The 19,255-nt window shown below is 34.4% G+C and overlaps 1 protein-coding gene across 1 annotated transcript in view; it reads left to right on the top strand.

Moving 5' to 3' along the window:
* The window catches only part of DEUP1 (deuterosome assembly protein 1), a 51,352-nt gene that overhangs the window by 20,204 nt on the left and 11,893 nt on the right, over window positions 1-19,255 (top strand). Inside the window, exons 5-11 of the mRNA XM_086614194.1 lie at window positions 772-885; window positions 3,341-3,553; window positions 7,438-7,583; window positions 8,207-8,309; window positions 9,868-10,065; window positions 11,083-11,169; window positions 14,000-14,199. Of these exons, the coding sequence (XP_086470320.1) occupies window positions 772-885; window positions 3,341-3,553; window positions 7,438-7,583; window positions 8,207-8,309; window positions 9,868-10,065; window positions 11,083-11,169; window positions 14,000-14,199 (1,061 nt within the window). The remainder of the gene's footprint in view (window positions 1-771; window positions 886-3,340; window positions 3,554-7,437; window positions 7,584-8,206; window positions 8,310-9,867; window positions 10,066-11,082; window positions 11,170-13,999; window positions 14,200-19,255) is intronic.

The following is a 19,255-nucleotide window of genomic DNA, read 5'->3' as shown; positions in this document are numbered from 1 at the left end:
TTTTCACTGTATAAAACATTATATTTTTATTTTGCTAATTCTTCAAACTAAAAGAGCAACAGCTCTAGTAATGGGAGTTCTCCTACGTATTTTATAGGATACTACTGTTAAAGTCTAGTTGTGAACATATAAGATCTGGTATAATTTAAAAGCAAATTCAGATATAGTATAAATAGGAATATAAGTGCAAATACAAAACAAATATTAGATAAATCTGATAGAATTTGTTAAAGAAGTTTTTGTTTAAACTAGGTGAACTCAGAACTGGAAGCAGCAATTGTAAAGAGAGAAAGAAGTAAAATTTATTCACAGTAGCTGCTGTCCCATTTGTTTAAAAAAAAAAAAAAAAGCATGCACTGAAAACATTTGTCTAAATATTAAGGATTCAATTCTCTACTGATTACTTGCCACTGATATAGCTTTAAAGTCGCAGGAACTACTCTCCAATAAAATGAGTGTATTATTACTCTAAGATCTCCACCAATGGAAATGATTTAAAATATTTTATTATTTTTATTCAATGATTATGTTGACTGCCCATTTTTTTTATATTAACAGCCCTTGAGACTGTTTTTTTTTCTGGTGGAGATAGCTGGATGGCTGGTTTGTATCATTGTTCTTTTTTTCTTCTTTCCAAAATTCTGGAAAGATTACATGTTAATTAAAAAACGTCACTTTTCTTAGGACTATACAAATTCCGAAGTTATTTAGATTAAGCAAAAAAGTTATTTTCTGTGTGTTTACTAGCCTTTTTTTCTTTCTGTTTTTCAGGAATTTAAGGCAAAATCAAGAGAATGGGATAAGAAGAGGATAATTTGCCAACATTACCTCAATTATTTAGATGCTCAACAAAAATTATTGTCTGAGAAATGTAATTTATTTCAGGTAAAGTTCCTCCCTTGCTGCTTTAGGAAGAAAATTATAATTAAATGAGCTGTTATCTCAGCTAGAGTTATTTTAACTTAATTTAAAAAATCTGAACACCTCTAAGCTTACAGAGAATCTGACAGTAAATGGATATATTGGTAGTGAATACATTGCTCTAGGTAAAGCAGGCACATACTGAAAGATCTAATAATACAGTTACTTTAATTTTATTTTCCTTATGCAAATGACAAAATGAATAAGTATCATGATGAAAATTACAGTATTTCGGATTTAAAAAACTGCAAAAAGCAGTGCATGTTCCATTTTACTTTTTTAAGTATATAGTGGAGATACTTTTGTCTTCTATGCTATTTACTAATGTGCAATTAACTGTGATGAAAAGTTATTGAAATATATTACCAAGTAAGTGGTATATGCCATTACTATGTTGACTCAAATATGAAATTCCCTCAAATCTAAAATAGCCCTCCTTTTTTTATAAGATCATAAATATACATTAATATATTTTATGCAGAAAAATGAATTTCTATATGCTACTCCAGAATCACCCTTGGATTTGTTTGTTGGATCACTTATGCCTTCTTATCATATTTTTCAGCTTTCAGGTTACCATTCAGTCCTTGGTTGACTTTGTGATTCTTTTTTACTTGCCAATTTGCTTATTACTTTTTTTTTTTACGTAGCCTATTGATCTAGCAATTTTTTTTTAATTCCTTCCAATCCAGAACAAAATATTGGTTTAATGATGTCTTGATGACCTATCCTGCTCGAAAAATAAATCAGAAAATAACTTAGAAATTAACTGGGCCACAAGACAGCTTGAAAATTAAGGGGAAGCCAATTGCTGACTAGTAATCCCCTTTTCCACTGTTACTAAATTCATTGGATCTTAATCTAGTGAAATGCTTTCTTAACAATTCCTATGAGACTGTTTACCCATATCCAGAGTTTCCAAGGATGACAGTTAACTTTTGTTTATAGATGCTGAAAGCAATATATTGCAACTATTGAACTTCCATAAAAACGTGTTAAAAAAGCAAGGCTTTGACTAGACAAAACTACTGACTGATGAATGTTGCTTTTATAGTTAGATGAGTCAAAATAGAGCATTCAAGGTGATCATCTACATTTTTCTGTTGAGGCTTACATCACAGCCGTCAGTGAACGTTCTTTGAAGACAATTTTCTTCACAACTGCAACATAACACTGACTAGTTTATTAAATAGAAGTCTGATGGATTATTACCCCTTAACTGTTTCAAAAGCATTAATGGGTCCTCTGTCTATGTCTCAAATTCCTCTTTTGTGAGGTCTTTGATTCCCAGCTGGAGTCTTGCATTATATTTTTCACAAGATGCTTTGACATTATGGTATATCAGAGTCCATAACTTAGACGTCAGGGGACCTTCATTCATTATCTATAGAAATTAAACTTACCTGCAAATTTCTTTTGGCTTTTTATTTGGTATGCAGCCAGTGGTCCATTCTACTTAGGTGTTCAGCCAACAGAAATTATGGGAACATAGTCAATGACATCAAAAGCTGTCTAAAGCATGCCTTTTTGCAGTCCTTAGCAATGAAATATGGTATTTGTAACCCTATTTATTTTATAATACGTTTTCTTGCTTGACTTGATCTCTGCACATGATGTATGGCTTCCAGGTTGTATTTTGTTGTCATTTTTCAGCTAATTCTAAGTCGTCTGAAAGATTACTGCTGCTTGTTAATCTCCCAGTAGAGGGATGCATGTGGATAATTTTTTAAACAGCAAAAACAGTTACCATAGTATTTATGCTTCTTCACGATGCCTGTGAATTCACAAATACCAGGAATACCAATTTTCTGAAGTTTTGAGTTTCAGATTTTAATTAGTACAAGAAACTGGATGGAGTGTGGGACCCTGCAGAACGTGCCAATGATTCTTCCCCAGGTTTAAGGATAATGATATCAAAGAAGTACAGCTACTGTAGTAACTGAGCTGTTTATACATGAGTCCTGTACTGCTAGTCCTCTAGTCAAAGGTTAATATCTGTCCTGAGGTGCACACACACACAGCTCCTAGTGAGTTCAATGAATCAAAGAAGAACATTTCTCTCGAATTATTTGTTAGAGGTAACTGCTTTGAGTAGGTCATCATAATCACCTTTTTCACATTTGGGGTAATTAACATCAAGTGCTAGGGAAATAACACAGCAAAGGAGAAAAGTCCTTGAAAAATTCTATGCCCTTGAAAGTTCCTGAAACATTTTTTTTTTTACTGAGGGCAAGGAACATGAGACTAAAAAAAGGAAGTATCTTTTAGAGAAGTAATGCAAACTATTCCAATTGTGCCATCTTTTCTAAGCAAATCCTAGTGAAGATGGAAATAGCTTTATGATTTAAGGAGTAATGGTTTGGTCCTGGCAATTTACATATAATTATTGAATTTCATTTAAAAGTTTCTTGTTTTATAGAAGCCAACCCAGAATTATCAATTCCAAACAAGCAATAAGAAACAAAACCAAGAAGAGGTAATTAGTTATGGCCAGCCCAAAGGTGAAAAGGAAGAGTTGATTATTGAAAAGCTAAAGGCAACTGTGAATGAAATAGCATTAAACAAGAATAAACTAGAAGAGGAAAATCTGAAACTTCGGGAGGATCTAAAAACGTACCAAAACCAGTACCAGGTAGTAATAGTTTTTATTTTTCATGATGACTGTGGGATTAATGTTGGAAAATTAGTTATGTAGGAGTATACTTAAAAAAGTTATACTGAGATGCCTATATAAAAAAATCTGTACATTAGGTATATTCTTTGCAGAAACACAGAATGAGCTGTGAACAGTACAATTTTTTGAGTAACATTTAAAAGGAAAACAGCAATAAGTTTGATATGTAGTAGTGTACTTTATTCTTGTCTGTTTATCTAAGATTTTAAAACTTTCCTATATCCGTAGCATCTACAGGAACTTAGTCTAGTTCACTTGGCTCCTTGTATATAAATGACTTTTATGAAATCTCTTTATCTGCATTAGATCTTGTTCTACACTGTCCCATATAGCTAGTAAATAAGTATATAAAAAAGTGTATGGTATACACCAGAGAAGATTCTGCAGTCAATGAATTTTTAAGTTGCCAGCCATGTGAACAACCATCAGTTTTTATCTTATTCCTGATGTACTGTTTTTCCATGTAGGACTGATTTATGAAGGCAGCCATTTGAATCTCTTCTCTTGGTCTTGACATATGAGTTCTGACAAGATTGAGATAATACAAGATCTTTACAACCTTTTTTATTAGCTATGTTTGGAGTAGATCAGGAATGAGATTCTCGTTGCTACTTTTTTCTGGTAACATATATAAATTATGCTTTTGCTTACTTCTTTAAGCACTTTGAGGTTCAGTAATACATTGAGTGGCCTATAGCAACTTCGACTCTTTCAGGAGAAAGATAATCTATTTCTGTTTATAGACAACCTTGCAGAGTTATAACTTCAAATGCAATATACTTGATATGAATTAACATGTATGTGGTGGAGATTAATTTCTGGTGTTGTCAGAACAGTCAAGTTTAGCACATGTGATGTTTATACATTTCATGTGCACGTTAGTTCAATGAGTCATTCGCCTGTACACAAGCTATCAGCATGCAAGGAAAACCTCTGTTCTGGGGCCTGTTAAAAAGGCTGCCATCAAAAGTAGTGAGACTAGAATATGGGCTGGAACAAATCATGGCAATCGGAGCAGGTGGATAGATGCCTCATGACAGAGAGAGCAGATGTCATTGTGCTGTAGCCTTTAAGAAAATCTCCAAGCAAGAAGATTTTTGGAATCATCTGAATAGAATACGGGAGCTGTAGTAAGCATTGAAAACATTTTAAGTAGAAGTAGAGCTAGATGTAGATAAATTATCAGCTAAAAGGCAGAAAGCTGCAGAATAACTGTGCTGGTGGTGTGGAACCCTGCTGTGTTTGTTAGAAAAGCCACATTTGCAAATAGCTGCAGAAGGGAAACACTGATGTCAAGTCAATGTATGATGTAAAAACGTGTAGCTCAGGGAAAATATTTTTTTAGGAACCACTGTATGAGAAAGAAGTGCAAGGCCTATCATCAGCCAGAAGGAGTAAGCAGGTTTGCGTGAAGGAGTGCTCCATGGAGGATGGGAATAGTTGGACCTGATGTGGGTAAAGGAGGGAGGAGCAGATGGGAGTCTTGGTGGGGAGAAGGCTGATGGCAATGGCAGCAAGCCCAGAATTATGCCTCATATATCTTCTATGTCTATGACCATTTCATGTCTCTCCTAAATATTTCTCTCACACTATTAATTAGCAAGGAAACAGTGATAAAGTGAAATGTATGGAAGACCAGACTGTTGGCTATACAGAAAATACAAACCTTAGAAGAGTGAGACTGAGACTGCAGACTATTTCTCTATCTTATGAATGGTCTGGCAAACTTAACTGCAGCCATACACGAGAGGCAGCCTGAAAACATCACACAGGAGGCTTGGTTCTTGGAAAGTCTGCATTAAGTCAGCTGTGGACACTAATATGCATAAAAATACAGCATATAATTGTATTAAAAGGGTTGAACAGCTTTGAGTAGAATTAGACCAGGGGCTGATCAGGAATTTTTTTGAGACTTCCTTTTGATGCCAAACATGGCAAGCTAGTTGAAGCGAAACTTTTCACAGAAGAAAACAGAGGATTTGGTAAATTTTTTAGCTCGAAACAAACTCTTGAAAAGTTATATTTCATTAGATATTTTCTAAACAAAACATAAAGTTTTCATTGTGCTGTTTTAACTAGCTGCGATAGATATTTCCTAAAATAATGTGGTACATCTCTAAACTATTTTTTTGAAGTGATGTGTGAAACTCTTGACCTGAAGTTCTATTTCAATTATTATTGTAGCTGCTGCTGTGGCTGCTGTGTTCCTGCTATTATTATAATTCACAGAATAAAATACAACTTATGTAAATAGGTATGATGACTGCAGTCTGCCACAGATGATATGACTTCCACCACACAATTGTGAAGTATTCATTCCCCTTATCCACCCCAGAATGAAATCAGAGGGGTAACCCTCCCCCAAATTCATATATTATAAAATAATTGTGGCTATTTCTTTAATGTTGAAGTCATAAAGATTGTCACAAGCAAGTCTTGCAGACAATTTTAACAATTCATTAAGCTTTACTTCACTTGAATATGCCCAGACTGTGTTTCAGAGTTTAAAAACCTTCTCTCAGCCTTAATTTAACAAAGGATAAGATGAATGAATCTGTATATGCAGCCCCTATTAAAAAAAAAAAAAAGCAAAAAAAAAAACCTAATGCAAAAGCACTAAGCACTTCATATCTGTCTTCAGGAGCCCTTTCAGCCAGAGGAAAACCACAGGTTCTTGGAAGGAAGGTCATTCTATTAAAAAGCTCTAAGGGAAATAAACCTTTGAAGTTCCTTGCTTGCGGTGTCATTTCTGGATTCCAGTTAAAAGGCTTTATTTTTGCTTTTAAACGTGGGAACTCTATTAAAATAAAATTAAGAAATTATGAAAACTACTAGTGGTTTTAGTATAATAGTTTTAAAGGCAAAGGATCAACATCCTTGGAAAATTTTATTTGTTTTTTAATCTGGAACATGGTTTTGGATCTTAGGTGAGAGGAAATAAATATTCTCCAGATATTATTATTGCAAGAATCTGATGACTATTGCTACTTTTGTTATTTGTGGGTTTTATTTCCAAGTTCTTGTCTTTAGTATGTTTTCAGCATATTTTTGAGAAATTCATAATTTCATAATATATTTCATAATTTTCATAAATTCTTAATTCATAATTATGATGCCGAATAGAACATGTATCTTCAGGTTGTCTATCTCATTATCGGTCAGAAATTAAAAGTAAAATAGAGACAAGATTTGGAAGGAATCCCTAAGAAAAATCTTTTTGTGATTATTTTAAAACTTTGTGATGTTCATTTAAATAAGCAATTAGCTCCGTGCAGATAGAACTCATTTTGGAGATGATTGAGCACACATCTTATCTAAGTACTTAACGTCTAGATGTATCTGCTCCAAGCTTCCAGACAAAGTTTAATGAAGACATGCACCTAATCCTGCCTTTCTATAGCCTTGTACTTTTAAAGCTTACAAATTTGGAAATGCTGTTAGGAAAATAGGAAATGCAAGTTAATTAGGGCACTAATTCCTGCATGTTGAGTATGTTCTAGGGTGCAGAACCTTCTGAAACAGACAAGACTATGTATTTTAGATGTATTTAGTGCAATAAAGAACTTCTGAATGATGTTTCCTATGAAGTTTTGAGAGACAGATGCATTGGGACATTGCAAGAGCTAAAGAATATTCAGCATCTAATTTTTTACCTGACATTTCTGGAGAAAGGGACTGACATGAAAGCAATGCATTTTTCAGAAAGGAACCTCAAAATACAAGCATGTATGTCCTTTCATGCAAATTTTACAGATATTGAAAATCATGTGTTAAAATACAGCATTTTGAGCTAGTACTGTCTCATTTTATTTAACTGTTTGTATATTTGCTTGTTTCTTTAGAACATGGAGGCAGGCTTTTCAGTAATGAGAAATGAGCTGCAGTCACGGGATGCTCTCTGGAGAAGAATACAACTGGAATGCCAACAGTTACATACAGAGCTATTGAAAATCAAAGAGTATAAACACATGCAGGAAATTCAAGTAAAGTATGTATGTTGAAGACAACATTTAAATTAACAAGTACTTCTGCGCTAATAACTTTTCTTACATTCTATTTAAATTAAGCCTGTTTAAAAAGATACTCTGGATTCAAATGTCAGATTCTAAACAATTTTTGAATAAACGTTTTCATTAGCAATTATATATGACAAAATTGCAGGCAATAGATGCAGGCTCTGTTAAAAGGCTTTAATGTCGCCTAGATCTTTACAAATCAATGCATTTAATTTATTTCCATTTATATGTGTACAGGGCCTTTCATTTTCTCAGCATTAAAACACTTTGGTAGTAGTGCAATTAAGATTCTCCCTAACCTCCTTTGAGTAAAATGTTCATCTTTTTATGGTTTATCTAATCTACCGTATCTATTTGAGATTATGTGAAATACTAACCTACTAGACATTTCAGGATTCTTTCTGCATGCGCTTGCATCTTAATCTCTAGATATCTTCCAAGATTGAACCTGGTTTAGGCCAAACTTTTTGTGTGTTTGTTTGTTTTTCATCACTGAGCAAGTCTTCAGCAGTTTTACCCTGAGGAGAGGATACTGTATAGCAAAGGTTATTGAACATTGTCCTTGTTTCATGTTTTGTTTATTTCTTATATAAAGGCATCAATCATCTTGTGTACAACTTACTGAGCAACTAGAAAATCAAAACGCTGAGTTATTATTATTGGCACAAAGTCAAGAACACCAACAAGAGCCAAACAAGGTATTTCATATTGTTAAGTATTTCTGGATTTTAACTGCAATATGAGATTTTAAAAAGAGAGCAGAGTACTGACCTTGGGTATGTGCATACGCAGAAGAGAGCACGAGGATAAATTTTGGCTTTAGGCAAGTATGAGGCTTTTATATATGAAAAAGTTTTCATATATGGTTGCATTTCTGGAGGTAGTTGTATAGCTGTAAAATTGATGCTCTGATTCTGTGTGCTAACAACAGAGCTAGCTACTTGATTGAAATAATGGAAGAGACCGTGGCTAAGCAGCACCATGATTCAGATACTACCACACAAGTAATAAACTCTCCAAGGCTACGAGTAATGAATAGGCTATAGGAGGCAAGCAGTAGTTTATAGGTGGTCTCAGATGTCATATATGCCAACAGATCAACTGATACAGGTCACTAGGTCAGGTGCACATGAAAGGCCGTAATCAGTCACCTGCTGCACAGTCCAGGGCAGTGCTCTTTAGTTTGAACTCTGCGTCACATTGCATTGTGCATTTCAGAAGTGCTGTGTGCGAGCACGGCACTGAGGAACCTCATCTTGCTTGGCGGGCCGAAACACTTCGGGAGTGGGGGATGCTCGGGACTCCTCTTACAGGCATGTTGTGGTTTTGCTGAGTAGCAACGTGAGCAGGAATATCTCTAATTGGGTGCAGCTGACTTGGGAGCAGCAATTTTGGCATGATCTAGCTCTTCTGTTTTTCACATTTCCATCTATTTGTTTACAATTTGAGTATTTCTGTGTAGTTTGTATAAATAAAAATGAAATGCCATCTGTTGCTGATTGTGTACAGTGCTGCGAGGAATTATTAAAATGGGTTCAAAGGTTGCTATGCTGCTTTTTTTTGTAGTTTTGTTTCTTACATAACAAAAAAATCTATCAGTACTAAATTGTTGGTTATAGTAGAAAGATTATGTAGATTATGAAAACAATCTTTGTGTTGATTCTCTGAAGAACTCTGCACAGAGACAGTGCAGAAAGTTTGACCTTAGATTTTTGCATATAATGGCAGTAAAAATTCTCAGAAAGTCATTTACCGTATATACTCTTTATTTCTAACATAGTTTCCCATTAAAAGAGTCTCTAGATTGATTTATTTCTATTGCTTTTTTGTTAACTTAGGCTACATTAAACTTATTTTAAACGTAAATTAACTTAGAAGCAATATAAATAAATCATACTTAGATTTATTGAATGAATGTTTCCTTTGATACTCTTTGCCATAAATTCCAATTCTTAAAATTAACATTATTTTTATTACATTCTTTTTAAATGTTAATTTAAATGCCTTATATTTTTTTCATTTTTAATACTAAATAAGCAAATGAAAGCACAAGAGAAGGGTTAAAAAAAAGACATAACAATAAAGCTATGTGCACTGACTCATGAAGACATTTTATTATACAATCTCAAAAATCTGATTTGGTTAGAAGAGTTGGTGTCTTGGAAGCAACAGCAAAAAAAGTCACTGGTAGACAGCAAGTGATGCAATCATATTTACTGCACAACATTTTTTCTTTTTGAAACATATTTGCTACAGATAAGAAACCATGTTTATCAAGAGGAACAGTCCCATTGCTCTGAGCAGGAAAGAATGAAGACAGAAATCTCTGACCTGACAGAAGAGCTTCATCAGAAGGAGATCACTATAGCAACTATCATGGAGAAAGCTAGTCTTCTGGAAAGACAGTTAAAAATGCAGTTAGAGATAAAAGACAAATTGTTAGCAAAACAACAGGTATGCAAGTGGTCAAAACCAGTCTAGATCATTTTACTCCACGCTGTTGATAATGACATACATTATCTGCAAAAAAAGATATTACATTTCTTGCTGTAGTTTTCATCAGTAGCGCGGCAATGTCTGTGAAGCATTACTAAAGCAGCCAAATTGATACTGGAACAAGAAAACACCAGCAAATGTCAACTGTATGTCAAAATTGCAATTCATTCTGACCATCAAACATAGTTACCATTGTCACATGGAAAAGATCTTGAAAACTTCGGGTTTGTTCTTATTATATGCACTTTATCATTAGAACCGCTTATTAGATTATCTAGAATGTTTGCTAATTTTTCAGGTTTTTTAAAGCTTTTTGAAGAATATTACAATCTGCTTAGAATATTCTTGTGAAAAGCTGAAAACTGTGTTTTAAAGGCAAATTTCAGTTTTAAAAACAAATATGTTTTGATTACTTAGTTTTGTAAACCAAAAGAACCTTCATATTTAGAGGCTTCTGCGTATCTCCGAGTTTTGTGAGAACGTCACTGCATATTGAAAATTGTGATTAATGTAATACTTATAGGAAAGTTAGTGTTTGGGAAAATGAGAGATGTTTGCTACTCTATGGCACTCCTTACCAGGCCACATTCCCTACCATATCACTAAAGAAGTGGATGTCATTCCGAGGCTTCATGACTAGGATTTCATCCAGTTTCAGTGGCCTGCAAAACCTGTTGCTCTTTGTATTTCATAACTGCATGTGAACTCCCTTATTTTCCTAAGTGGTTCCTTCTTTCAAAAAGATAAATAGAATCAGAGGCATTTGTATATATATATTTGCATTTGTATATCTTTTATAGATAGTTTAAGACTTCTTTCTGCTCTAGTGTTGCTGTATTTAAAAAAAAAACACAAATATTATTATAGTTTTATACTTCTTTACATATATTTTGTAAAATTAAACTTACAAATGTCTATATTCAATGTTATTTCGAATTATTCTTGTATTTAACTAAGAATTGTATCTTTTCCTAGTTGTTGGATTTCAGATACAAAGTTATCAAATCTGAAAACACACGTCTAAAAGAGATGGTGGAAAACCAGGAGTGTAAAAGTTGCACGGTAATTTTTTTAATCTATGCAATATGCAGAACAGTTGCTTATATGTACTGTAGACGTAGATTGAGATCATGGCAGATTCAGAGATTTCTGACTTGCATAAAACAAATAAAAATAAGGTGTGTGACAGAATCAAAACCAAGTGGTATTCACACACAGCCTGAAGATGGGTATAGCTCAGAATAATTTTGACCTTAATTGTAGTAAACTAGAAGTAAGCTAAATTTTTCAGTAACTGTCCAGATGCTAAACAGTTTCTGGGAGCCTGTTTTTTGTAAGTGATGTTCCTTATTTCAGAAAAAAAGTTATTTTTAAACAGTCATCATTCTCACAGATACAAAAATATGTTCTTTTTTTACTATTTTATCCCTTTGTTCATACGATATTTAAAAAACTGACACATTTTGTCCTCACCCAGCTTATTTTCAGAGTTTAGTATTTATTTCTTTCCAAACAGGGATATTTAATTCATAAAAAGTGTGCCACAATATCGTGTAGAACTGTAGCTTAAATGGACATAATAAATATTATATATGCTGCCTTCCACAAAAGGCTTCAAAACATCCCCTGCTTACAGAACATCTGCAGTTATTGTATCTGTCACTAGAAAAAAAAATGGAATGTTGCTTGTAAATACTTTGAGGGATTTGTAGTCTGTTAGTTGTCTTACTATAGACTGACAAGTGCATGAAAGAATGTTTTTATGGAAAGGGCATTTTCCATACCCTTAAAATAGCATATATGTCTATGATGTACTACCTATATATACATACGTAATATTATGGATATATGTATGTGTGTATATGATGTATTATTGTGGAAACATAAATGGATGTGTGTGTGCCTGTCTAGCTCTTCTCTATAGTGATATTCTTCACGAAGATTGAGAAGAGCTGCCTGACAAGAGTCCTTGTAGATATCACGTGTTTGTTAAATTTTAACAGCAAAATCCAGTTACTAGGTACACTAAGGTCACTACACATATCAATGGACCCAATAATTCTTTCCTACTTTACTAGTGTATTGTGAGAATCTAAACATTAAAGATTATGAGGTATTTGGATATTAAGATTGCAGGGAATGAAGATATTTTTAGGATGTGTTTGTACAGTACAGTAGAGCGCTACACAGACCCCTCGAACTAGTGCCAGCCTAAGTCGGTATGGTGCAGCGCATCCTCAGGCAGGATGACTTGTTTAGGTTTCAAAAGCAATGTGGCTGTACCAGCTCAGTTTTGGGGTTCATGACATTATAACTGTACTGCTGATTTTAGAGCTATAGAGGTAGGATGACATAGCACTCTCCTTCTTAGAATCATAGAATCAATCATAGAATCGTTAGGGCTGGAAGGGACCTTCAAAGGTCATCTAGTCCAACCCCCCTGCAAGGAACAGGGATATCTCCAACTAGATCAGGTTGCTCAGGGCCTCATCCAACCGGGCCTTGAACGTCTCCAGGGATGGAGCATCCACCACCTCTCTGGGCAACCTGTTCCAGTGTTCTACAACTCTTATGGTAAAAATTTTTTTCGTAATATCCAACCTGAATCTACCTCCCTCTATTTTAAAACCACTACCCCTTGTCCTATCACAACTGGCCCTCCTGAACAGCCTCTCCCCATCTTTCTTGTAGGCCCCTCTGTTCTTCCTCTGTTCTGCCACTCCTCTCCACTTAAGAGACATAGCTGAGCCCCTGCCCCCCATCCTCACATAAAATATTAAATTTTCTTATACTTTCTGACACTTCCATGCTGGCTTGGATCATAAATTTCCCCTAAAACTAGCTTAGCAAGGCAAGGTTTACAGGAAGAGATGACATCAGAGCAGTTAGTGCAAGCAATTGACAAACTTTCACGTGCGGGAGCCCAGTTGTGCTAACAGTATGCTAAGAACCAAATCCTTACTACTCATGAGTTACTGGGTTCCAAAAGAATAAGGTAAATCTAGAAATATATGAAAGCACAACTTAATATAATGTATGGGGTTTTAGTCTTTTGTGTGTCATTTGATAACTCTCTTGAGAATTTTCTGTTGATGACAGCATACTGTTATTGCAAACATTTTTACACAGTGCAATGCAGCATTCCACAGAGAGAGTTCCAAATTAGCTAGCTCAGGTGGGCAGCACGGGCTTCAGGGAATAAGTGACAGGACAAAAAAGGAATGGGGTATCCTGGCTAGTCAGCTTCCAGAGCTAATCTCCGTCTTGCCCTTTTGATATCCCAGTGGATAGGCTTCTTTAGCCCCTGGTCACCGTGCGTGTGTTGCTCGGACTTTTAGCGTTGGGCTAACCCAGCTGGGAAGCAGGGTTTGGCAACACAGATGGAGACCACTGTGCTAATGTGGCTTTACTTTTCTGCTTCTGAAACTGAAGGTGACTGTACCTCAACACAGATATAAATTGTGCCTGTAGACATACCCTGTATGTAGTACAGTAATGCACTTCTATAATTTTTTCTTATTTTTAGAGGAATTATTACTGGAGGGAGCAATGCAGTCTGCAGCTATAGCTGTTATGGTTGCTTTTATGTCATAAGTTTTACAAAGCAAGCAATGAATTTACAACAATAATATTTTGAATGCATGTTTGTTGAGAAATTTTAATTTATTTTATTGTGTTACAGAGGCTGTTATCCCTCCTTTTCCATTTACCTACAGTGGTTTTTTTCTGAAGGCAATTTTCTTGGTTTGCTAGAAGTGCTGCATGATTACATATGGTAGCTAGGTCTTTCTTTAGCATAGAATATTGGTTTGTGTTTGCTTGTTAAAAATACTAACATCCATTTATTGTGGAAAAAACAACTTTTTAATGATGGATTTATCTTCTTTCACAGAGTATAGATTTATCTAACAAAGAACAAGAAGATTTCAGAGTTTCCATTCACAAACTGGAACATGAGAATGTAAGATTGCAAAACAGTCTTGTTAAGCTACAAAATGACACAGAAACATCAATACTAGGTCGCATGGATATATATGGAGACACAGAGCTCAGCTACCAAACCCATTCAAAGATGCAAGAAAAGGAAGAGAGGTAATATCTGGATTGTAAATATAGCTGAAACTTCCTGTAAGTTTTTTGGAAGCATCTAACTGGGCCAAACTGTTAAGCTTTTTCTCTGTTTCTGTTCATTCAGAACTCCCACCAACATAACTATCAGACCTAGTTAGTGTATTTGTAAGAATTTCCTACATTTTCTGAGTGGCTAACTGAATTTGGCCATAAATTAAGTCTCAGAAATGTTTGATCATTATTTTAATATTTGTCACCACGAGACAACTTTAAAAACTTTTTATGTATAGTTTAAGTTATTCTTACTTCCATGTTTTGTGAAACAGGACAGAGTGTACTTTTACTGCCAAATAAAAACAAGACAAGGAAAGGATATAAAAACCAACATGAGAGGTAAACTGCTCCACAGGAGGTTATCTTAATAAGCAGTTTGAACTACAGCTCCTGCTGAAAAGCTTTGTGTCCCGCCAGTTTCATTTGTTGGAAGCTTCATTAAATGTATTTTAATGCCTTGTCTAGTTTTGATGTTCTTGGGTGACCTGATTTTTTTAAAAAACATCATTTCAGATGCCCTGTATAAATCATTACTACAATAAACTCCTTGTTAGTGAAAAATAATAAGACTTAATGCTCAGACTCATAGAAAACATTGTAGTGATGACTTCCTTCCTAATTCCTTGCATTCAGCGAAGCACTGAATTACTTCCAAACATGTTATAAACATGGTGTTGCAGCAATAAAAGGAAAATTAAACTCCCTGCTAAACAATATTTCACGATACAGGAGAGTAAAAATTAATCGGAAGCTAAATATTTTGATCATTTGTAATAAAGAACTTACAGCACAGCACTAATGTAAAACAGTTCTCTGAGGCAAATTTTAAATAATTGGACCCAAAGTTGTACAGGTTAAGATTTCAAACTCACACATTCAGTCTTTGGCAAAATTTAAAGAGATTTTCTTTCTGCAAAATAGAAAGGCGTCCCATTATATGTAGCTACATTCTTGCCTAAAATTTCCTTTTAAATATTATGTTTAGTGTTGGAGATAGTATTCATGTCTATGTAAATCTATATAGTATATGTATGTATGTACATACATACACATAGACATAATACACACACGCATATATATATGGAAGTGGCAGGTGTGGCTGTCTTCTTACAAAGTTTCAAATTATGTTGAAGGTTTTGTTGAAATAAATATTTACAAACCAAGATACAGACTATTTTACACCCATAGGTATCATAATTTCACCAAAAATTGCTCAGCACAATTTTTGCTCATGCTTTCACTCTTCCTAAGTGAGAAAAAGTAAGATTTTTTTTCCCATGTTCTCAGGAATTACACTTGCTGTACATGAGGAACTGTGAAATTTCATTCATGAGAATTTAAGTGTAAGAAACAGTAGAACTGTGCAAGTAATTTGCAGGATTTTGATTTCATAGTAGTCGAAGTCCAATGTTAAACCAAAACTGGGAGAGAGAAACCTGGGAGAGCAAACCTTTCTCACAGCAGAAATCCCAACCACACCACTGAACACAATTTAAATTATAATTCTAATTAATCTGATGAAACAGATATATTGAGCTGGGTTTTCAGGATCTAAAACATGCATTTGATTTCCTAAATGAAAAGCTATTTAGCTAAATGAATACATACAGAGATTTCAAAAAATGTGCAAATTCCACATGTACTGTATATAAACATCAGCCAGCCAGTCTTTTTAAGATTGGGCTCTCTATATACTGCCAGTTCTCTGTTCCCAAACAGGGAACTACCTCAAGATTTTCTCAGAAAACTAAAATTAAATTTTCAACCACCAAATGTATGCAGATAAACCAGGCAATTGATGTTGGTTGAGTTAAACTCTGGGGTATGTTTTATTTTATTGTAAGCATAAACCATGTTATTTCTGTTTTAATTTGCAGTTCTGTTTCCATGGTAATTATGGCACTGGAAAAAGGGCAAAAAGACTTTTTTTACATAGTAAAAAAATAGAAAACATGGTGTTTGTGCAAGGATGGCGGGGGAGGGGGGAGTGTTTGTGTTTTAAATAGTAATTCTCAGAAGCGATACTTTTTGGTTTTCCTATTTGCATTCAGAAACCTAGAAAGGTTTGCATAATGAAAAAAAATGCCTTCAACCAAGTATATTCTGCAATATTTATCAGTCATGTCTCACAATCAGTACTAGAATCCTAAGCACGGGCACAGTCATTAGTTAGATAGGAGACCTCTAGAGAAAATACAGGAAATTGCAGTCAGTTACACTGGCCGTTTAGAAAGAGGCATGATTTCTTCCTTCAGTATGCAGTGAATTTCTAAATATTACAGAGTAAGATATGCAGGAGTGGCATCTTTTTGCTAAAAAAGGCTGTGGCCATATGCTACCTATAACCACTTTAATTAATTACTGTTCTTACATATGATAATTGACTTACTTCTAATTGCTATTTACATAAGCTTTCCCCACACTCAAGATTTCGATCCTTTATTTAGACCTTGGCCACATACAGTTGATTTTGATTTTGGCATGGTTGAACAGGGCTTTGTCGGATGAAGCTGACATGTTTAGCTTGTTTCTTCCAAAATTAAAACATGCATGTGAGTTCCCAAATGAAAGGCTACTTACTTACTACAAAAATATACACAAAACAGGTAATTTTCATCATGCGGCAAAAGTGGGTGCCTATTAAAGTAGCTGGGCATCTCTTAAAGCATCTGTCTTGACGGTGGCATATATGTCTTAAAGAGGTTTTCAGTACCCTTTGGAGGTCACACACTCACCGTTGTACCACTGTTACCAGTTATTGCAGTAGATGAACTGGAAGCAGTGAAAACAATCTCTTCAGAAAAATACTTTTGAACTGTTTTTAAAATCAAGCTAGCCGTTAACACTTGCAAGGTAAAAGCAACAACACAAATTCTGAAGACATTCTGGTGTTGTTTTCTTTCTCGAGACTAGGTATGTCAACCAGCACAAGCTGCGTAAGGAATTTGTTTTGCACCACTGAAGTCATTGGTCACATAGGGACCAGACTGATTTTATATATGAGTCTGGAAGAATTGGTCCTGTCTATATAAATTCCCTTTGCAAGGACGTTGTTCTTTCACTTCTTGTCCCATATGTCACCATGTCAACAGTGATATTACTTCTGTGAAGGATGTGTATATGTTACATACTCTGTGACAGTAAACCCACCGAAAGCATAAGTTATTCAACTGCAGTTATTGTGTATTTGCATTGCCAGTGTTAACAAATGGCCATTTTTTTACAAATTTGCAGATATTTGCCTACCTTTACATTTGAATGCAGACTAGAACTCTCTTCTTAGATATTATTTTGCACTAAACTGGCAGATGTTTAACCCCAAGTGTGAAATCTGTCTGAAGTGAAGGCATAGTATCCATATCAAAGCACCTAAATGTAGGTGTCATGTTTTTCCAAGATAGCAAAAAGCCCCAGCAATCCAGTGGATTACAGTAAGAAGTGGAGTTCTTGTAAAAAATCAGTCATTTTTTTTGGAGAAGGGTGTCTGGTTTTACTATCTGAAAGCTACTATAACTGTAGGCACCCAAGTCTGAAAATTCTGGTCTTAGTGAAGTAAGCTATAACAGTAATAACTGTTATTAAAGACATAGAGAAGCAGTTCTGAGGGAAAGAAAGAACACAGATCACATAGTCTTTACTGTAGGTTTACAGAGGATATTACTTCCAAGAAGGTCAGAACACAAGATGTAAAAAAACCCCAGTGATTTCATTATTCATGCCATCTATCTTCATTTGTGGCAGTTTTTTCACTGGGCCCTTCATCCAAACAACAGATGGAATGGACTTTAAAATAGAGGGGGAGGGGGAATAAAAAAGTATTCTCCTGTGCCCAACGAGCAGAGTGTATTTATTTAAAGAAATGCATGAAAGAAAGGAGAAAAATCTGCCCCCAAAAAGGTGAATATTTTAGGTGATTTAGAAAACTGGAAGGTTTAGTGAATATTCTCAGAGTTTTATGTTACAATTATAATATAATAGTAATAATAATATTATAGTATCATGCTTATAATTTGCTTTGCTGTAGCATTCAGAGTATCTTAATCACTACTTCTTTTATAATCAGAGAAAAATATGTTCGTTAGTTCTCTGAGGTGTTCTGCATAGTCCATTTATGGAGCACTCAGTTTCATGTGTCAAGGCTTATGTACAAGCAGGGTCCATTAAGACTGCATAGCCACCCTCTCCCAACACCAAATATTTGAATTAAGATTAGAAAATGATGGTGTGATCTTTCTGCAGAAAACACTGTCCTTTCCTTTCACTTGGCAAATTCTTCTTTTTTATTTAAAACATAAAAAAGCTGTTTTCTTGAGGTCTGAGCAGCACTGTATACTCTTCAATATTTATAATAATTATATTTTAGTGGCAGGGAACTTGATCTTTAAAAGCTTTTATAGCTGCATTTCAGATTGGTAGTGTTTTAGGATATTTGCAATGGTAGGATCTTTTCAAACAGCTATCATGTTTAAGTATAGTAGTTACCTCCCAAGACTTTTAGTCTTTTCAATTTTATTACAAACACAGACTTCAGTACAATGGAAATGTTTACCTCAGTCAGAAATATTATAACAGAAATGTAATAAAATTTGAAATAATTTAAATTTTTTTTGCATGTATTGGTATACAATACAAGTAAAGATGGAACTGAAAATTAGTCTAATTAAGCAGACATCTGGGCAAGCTAGTCTCAAAATCCTCTGCTCTTAAGAACATGATTTCAGAATTGTTCAGTTAACTGTCAGGAAAAGAAGATACTTTGAATGGGAAGAAAATAACTTTTTTTTTTTAAGTTGCTGTTAACCATAATAGTTTTTGCTTTACAGAACTACAAATGAATATAAATATGAGGTTTCACATCTGTTCTGATGACTGTAAGTGGGATACAGGAGTTATGCAACATCATAGTAAAATACTTAAAAATTCTTTTGTAAGCTTGAAGATTTAACTTGTGCTTAACAAAATCATGTTCTTGTACAATTTTTTTAAAAGTGTACTTTAAAAATTTATGTATTTCCCATATTAA

Source organism: Tauraco erythrolophus, chromosome 1 (genome assembly GCF_009769465.1).
Source record: "Tauraco erythrolophus isolate bTauEry1 chromosome 1, bTauEry1.pri, whole genome shotgun sequence".
NCBI lineage: Eukaryota > Metazoa > Chordata > Aves > Musophagiformes > Musophagidae > Tauraco > Tauraco erythrolophus.
The sequence above is the reverse complement of the archived record's forward strand: the minus strand, read 5'-3'. Positions and strand labels throughout refer to the sequence as shown.